Genomic DNA, 6,115 nt, shown 5'->3' with positions numbered 1-6,115 from the left:
GGGGCCCGGGGCACATTCCCGAAGCTAAGAGGCTCGGTGATGCGGTACACTGTTGTCTCTGTGTGTGTGCGCGCACTGCCACCTGTGCTCTGCTCTGCTGCAAGTGCGCAGTGCGAGAAAGTGAGGTTTACGAGTCACAACAACACTGCAATCTGCTACCTATCATGTGCACACTGGCATAGCTATAGATGGCCATGAATGCTATGTATGGAAAGATGATCGTAGATGCCTATGGTATGACTATGTCCATGGATTTGGGTCCTTGACTAGATACAGGCCATGGAAGGTCATGCATGCTTATGGCTACGCATATGGGTCACAATGGGTGTCTGAGCTCACAGCACTACTCACTGACTTTTGCTAACGATGGCCTATGATTGGATGGCCATGGATGCCTGTTTATGACAATTTTCATGGATATGGGTCCTTGAAAGTTGAGCTCATAACACGACAGGCTTAGGCTATGGATATGCATGATTATGGCCTTGCATGCATATGGGGGTGTGAGAAATTGAGCTCACAACATGGCCTAGGTGTTACTGGCTCTGGGCTATGGCCACGAATGGCTATGTGCGGCTATGTCCATGCTATGGCTATGGATGGCTAGTCTACTGCTAATTGCAACTGGCTATGGCTATGGATAGTTATGTATGAACCTTGTGCATGCATACCCTCCTTCCAACAGTCCATTTTCTGCCAAATCGCCCCCTTTTCCATTATTTTTGAATCTTTAGCAGCTTGACCCAATTGCAGTGATCCCTCATAGAGACTGCTCTGGAGAATCGGCTCTTATTCTTACACCTGTTGGCACCTCATAGTCATCGTCCTCTTTTGGCTACACCTCGGGGCAAGATTCCAGCAGATGAGGGCGATTTCGGACATATACTGAGGCAAAATTTTGGCAGACCTGGGACGATTTAGGTTTTTAAGAGGATCAAATGTGTTGCAGGATGGGGCGATTTTGGCGTTCAATGAGGGTGAAATTGTGGCAGATGTGGGTGGTTATGGGGGCGATATCCTGGCAGAATCGGCGATGTTTGGCATGCATTGTGGAGAGATCGGCGTTATTGGCCTGAACGCGTGGCAGAAGTCAGTGATTTTGGTGTCTACAATTTGCGGAAAAGTGAGCGATTGCGGTCTGATTGTGGCCGGCAGAAAGTGCGCGTTGTCTGTCTGAATGCGTGCGAAATTTGGGCAATTGTGCTTTCAAAAGCTTCATTTTCCCGGCTATGGCCGTGATGTTATGATACGAATTTTTTCTGGGTTATGCAGCTAAACCTGGGCGTAATTAGCAGCAAAATCGAGGTAGATTATGCTTAATCTACTACCTTGCGGATTAATTAAGCGCAATTAGCAGCAAAATCAAGGTAGGTTATCCATTGGTCTGCTGCTCTATGGTGTCAATCAGCTAGCACAGTGATGCATTTAGCAGCAAAATGATGTCAGGAAGCAGATTGAATGCAATTTGAGGCAAAAGCAAGGTGGGTTATACTTAAGCTGCTATTAGGCATTGGGAGTTGTCCCAAATGTCCCCACTTTCATTTGGGTATGCCCAATGTGACAGAGGTTGAGCTAAGAATAAAAGGAAATGCAGTCTAGTCTAGACATGTATGATATGAAGAAATCAGCTCTGGCATATGGGATTTTAAAGTATTGGGCTCTGTAAATAGAGCCTAAGCTTCACTTGCTAGGTGACTTGCAGGGCTTCTTTAAAGGTTTAGGAGTCATGGGCTGCTTGCATTCTACTCACAAACACGTCAACATACCAGGCACACAGTTGCTCACTGAGCTCGATGAGACACAAGCAGGTTTTTTGCAATGACCCTCTCTCTCTCTCTCTCTTTTCATTAATTCTATGATTAATATTGCCTTCATAGCTGCTTGAATGTTCTGTTAAAGCTGAAGGAAAACTTATCTACCTCTCTGTTTCACTCTCAATCTGTTGATTGCTTCTGTTTCTCTTTCTCACTCTTCATATCAAACTTGGGTGGTTTTGATTGTACAATAATATGCTAGACTCCGTGAGTTTCTAGCTGTAGAAGGGTGTAATTTTCAATTATTTGCATGTTTTGAGGTGCCCAATTTTGTTAAACAGAAGTTTACTCGCGCGCACACACACGTGCACGCATGAGTGTAATGAGGGAGAGCGAGATATATAAAACGTTTACAAAATGAGTTGCAATGGTTCCATGAGGTAACTTGGTAGAAGAAAAATAAAACGACTAACCATCTGAGAAATATATATATTTATCTGACTTCAAATATATACAATATATATAAATAATACATTTACATGTATATACCAGCCGTGCCAGGCAGAGGCGTACATACTACAACCTACACATACGGGCACTGCAACCAACCGGCTAAGGGAAATTCTAATGGCTGTCCCGACTGAGTACTCTGCTCTTTATGGGATAACCAGCACCACCCATCAAGGGACACGTGGCATCTCACCGGTCGACCACCGCCTCTGCTAGGAGAATTGCCACCTCAACACCTTTCCACCCGAATCCAGGCAGGTTTGAGGCTCGGATACCTTGATGGAGCACCAGCCGTGCCAGCTGACTCCACCCAGGCGGAACAATCTACCGCACCATGGGCACTGCAGCATCTACAACCGGGCTCCCATCTCCCGGTTTGCTGGCCCCCCAAATATACTCTCCAGGGGAGATGCTAATGACCATGCCACCCCCGTCATGGTCAGGGGTCGTGGGAGGCCCTCTACTTGGCAAACATACAAAGCACTAGTCACCCCTCAGAAGTAACAGGATTTTGACCAATCGGCACCCGGAATGTGGAATGCAACAAGATTTTGACAAATCAACACTCCAAATGCGGAATGCGGATAAGAATGGCCTCCCAAAGCCATAACGGTCGGGAAAGCCCCCTTCCGACCGGAAAGCCTCCCGACGGCCTTCCCTACTGCTTGACGGCTTTTCCTTACCGGCACTGCGTAGACCCCATTCCGTTACCCACCAACCTCTGCTGCGAGAATTGCCACCTCAATATTATATATATATATAGAGAGAGAGAGAAATATATATATTGAGAGAAATTTTATTACGTCAGAAAAGCCTCGAAGCGTCTATGAGACCAAAAAGATGGTACATGTGATCCATTAGTAAATAGGATTCCAAAACAACGTGAAAAAAGAAAAACTAGCAACAAAGAGGAATCAAGGTCGACGTACTACTACAGGTCCTCTGTGCATACAATGGAGTGGGCAGCAAAGAAACTCTAACGTGTCCCGACTCATAGGTCTGAGTTGGTGTATGGAGGGTTTGATCTCTGAGGACGAGGGATTATGGATCTTTGAAGGACGTGTGCTCTTTCTCGAAGGATTCCACGAGTAGCCCGGCTCTCTCTGGATCCCTCTGTCTGCGTGGATCTCGTATGGAATACTTCTGGACAGTGGCCCGAACGTACCCCTCACCAAAGAGACAGTGGAAGTGTCCCTGTATCTCGTAGTAAACTGGGCATCTAAGCATATACTGCTTCTCTGATTCTGTCTCCCTAGTGCTACATAGTCTCTATATTCATCTGTCCCGTGGGATGCCCTCTTCTCTCCTTTCCTCAATCCAAAGGTGATGTTGCGAATGACACCCTCAGTTGGCCAATGGCAATCCTCATGGGATGGGACATGTGTTTGAGCAGATAGCAATGATTCCATCCGAGTGACCCTTAGAAAATGCACTGCTGCCCGTGAGAGATCAAGGATGGGGAATCTAGGCTATACGAGAGAGAGAGAGAGAGAGAGAGAGTGTTACATTCACGGAAGCTTTGAGTGTCTTTTTTGAGTCCTAAGCAACTGAATAGGAACCTTCATGCAAGTCACCAACAAAGACAGAGAGAGAGAGCTGTATATTTCGTATATTATAAAGTAAAAAAGCTGCACAAAATCTGTGGCCTTTGGTCTTCCAAAACTAGAAATCTAAAGACCACCTAACGACCGACTCTTGACCTGCCCAAAAAGAGTCAGATGCATAGACTGATTCTAGCCTCTCCTTTTTATAAGCCCCAACATGCTGCTTTATGTTGTCGGCCTCCTCTCATAACTGTTGTCCCCTGCATTAAATGAGGCACCTTCACACGTGTGACTCGTGAGCATCTACTGCTGGCCGACTGCTCCCTATTTAGACTCTAGGCTTGTCCTAAGGTTGCTACTATCCTAAACCTATTGTTTATGTGTTGCTTAATTAAGGCCTAATCAAGGATTAGCCTGAAAAATAGCCATGCCTATGTGTGCACATGACATCCCCTCTTGCCAAACTTGATGACAGGATTCCAACCTTTGACCTTGAATGATTGTCATCATCCCTTTGTCTCCTCGTGGATTCCCAAACTCATCATCTTAGAAACCTTTTCACTGAAAACCTTGCCATGTCTCTAATTCCACTCCAGTCTGGTGTTGAGATTAGTGCATCTGTTCCACTTTGTCCCCTTGCCTTCATGCCTTGTCCTTGAACACTACAATGGTATCCTTCTCGAGGTTAATCATGGCAAGCCCCGCCTTCCTTTTGGTATGCCCCAAATGAATGGCATCCGACCCTTAGGGCTGCCATTCCCTTGGGTTTTGCTGACACCAACCAGTCCCATGGGATTTCTACCCTGGCTGTGTTACTCTCCTTGGACCTATGCACCTTCCTGAGACACCTTTAGTACTTAGCTTTGCTGAGCTTGATGCTCTGATATCAATGTCACATGCGCGGAAACTTTGAGTATCTTCTTTCATCTAGTCAGTATATTATATAGTACAAAAAGCTGTACAAAATTTGTGGCCTTTGGCCTTCCTAAAAGGCAAATCTGAACACCTTATAATGATTGACTCTTGACCTGCCCAAAAAGGGTCAGATGAATAGACTAATTTTGGCCTTGCCTTTCTATAAACCTCAACATATTGGTTGGTCTATCCTTCATGCTGTCGGCCTACTCACGACATGTGGTTGATCGCTCCCTATGCTAGCCAACATGGTCCTGGCTTGTCCTAAGGCTGCTACTGCCCTAAACCTATTGTTTTGTACTGTCTAATCAGGGATTAGCCTACGAGTTCACAAAGAGAGAGAGAGAGAGAGAGAGAGAGAGAGAGAGAGAGAAAGAAAGAAAGATATATTAACGTCTCCTAAAGGCCGAAATGGCCCATGAGACCAAAACAAGGTACAAATGATGATGATGTCTCATCATAACAAATCTAAAAGAAAGAATGAAAATAGTAACATCCTAAGAGAGCTAAGAGCTGAAAGCTGAATTGCTGAATCGTCGCGTAAACTCCTCCGCTGGCGGGCAATGATGGCTCGAATCTGCCGATGGTGAGGGAGTCGTGGACGCGATCCTTGTGGTCGTGGGCGTCTCGCTCTACAGATGGCAATGGCTCTGTCCAGGCTGACACCTCTGGAGGGTGGTCTGCCAAGTAGGCCTGTAGATGGGGGAGTAGAGGCTGGTAGGGTTACAGTGCTGACTTTGAAAAAATCTGTGAGGGCTCTTTGTCTAGGCGGCTCTAGTCCCACTGCCCTCCTGTCCCTCAATAGGCTCTCTCTGTGGCGTCTAAGCTCAAGTATGAAGAGCCCTAAGCACCTTTGGTCCTCAAAGTCCATGATCCGACGCAAAGGTCCAAAGCCTTCACGGAACAGGCAGTGGTACCTCCCTCGGATCTCATAGTAGACAGTACAACGACATATATAGTGTTCCTCCGACTCCACCTCCTGATGGCAAAGTTGGCATATGCGGTCCTCTAGTGATATATCCTCATATCGACCTATCTCTATCCTCAGCCGGTGTGAAGAGGTGCGAATCTGTCCAATAGCACTCTGAATACCATGTGAGAGGTGTGTGTCCATGTAAGCATGGCGTATAATAAACCCGTCCGAAGAGAGGTGTAGAAAATGACTATGGTAGTGTGCCATTTTCGTGCCCAATGGCTGCATGTCCTCTCTGTATCTAGTCTCACAATGTCCATCCTGATCACCCTCTGAACCATGTGCGCATATGGGCATACCAACACTGGGTGTCTCCCTCATCTGCAAGCTGTTTGGAGGAAGTGAGTGCTAGGCGAGGGTATTTCTGCTGAGGGAGCTCCCATATTCTATGGAGAAAAGTAACTACACGGAACAAAGCC

The 6,115-nt window shown here is 46.4% G+C and overlaps 1 protein-coding gene across 2 annotated transcripts in view; it reads left to right on the top strand.

The window, feature by feature from the left end:
* The first annotated feature begins 119 nt into the window (after positions 1-119).
* LOC147633238 (serine/threonine-protein kinase BSK5-like) overlaps positions 120-6,115 on the top strand; it is a 39,276-nt gene continuing 33,280 nt past the window's right edge. The window contains exon 1 of one of the 2 annotated variants that reach the window (XM_086806260.1): positions 120-1,808. In XM_086806260.1, the coding sequence (XP_086662386.1) occupies positions 1,727-1,808 (82 nt within the window). In that variant the 5' untranslated portion in view covers positions 120-1,726. The remainder of the gene's footprint in view (positions 1,809-6,115) is intronic. The other variant, XM_086806259.1, reaches the window with a different exon arrangement.

This window comes from Cibotium barometz, chromosome 12 (assembly GCF_041138505.1).
Source record: "Cibotium barometz isolate CiBa-2024 chromosome 12, ASM4113850v1, whole genome shotgun sequence".
Taxonomy (NCBI): Eukaryota; Viridiplantae; Streptophyta; class Polypodiopsida; order Cyatheales; family Cibotiaceae; genus Cibotium; species Cibotium barometz.
Note: the sequence above shows the minus strand (reverse complement) of the source record. Positions and strands in the feature narration are given on the sequence as shown.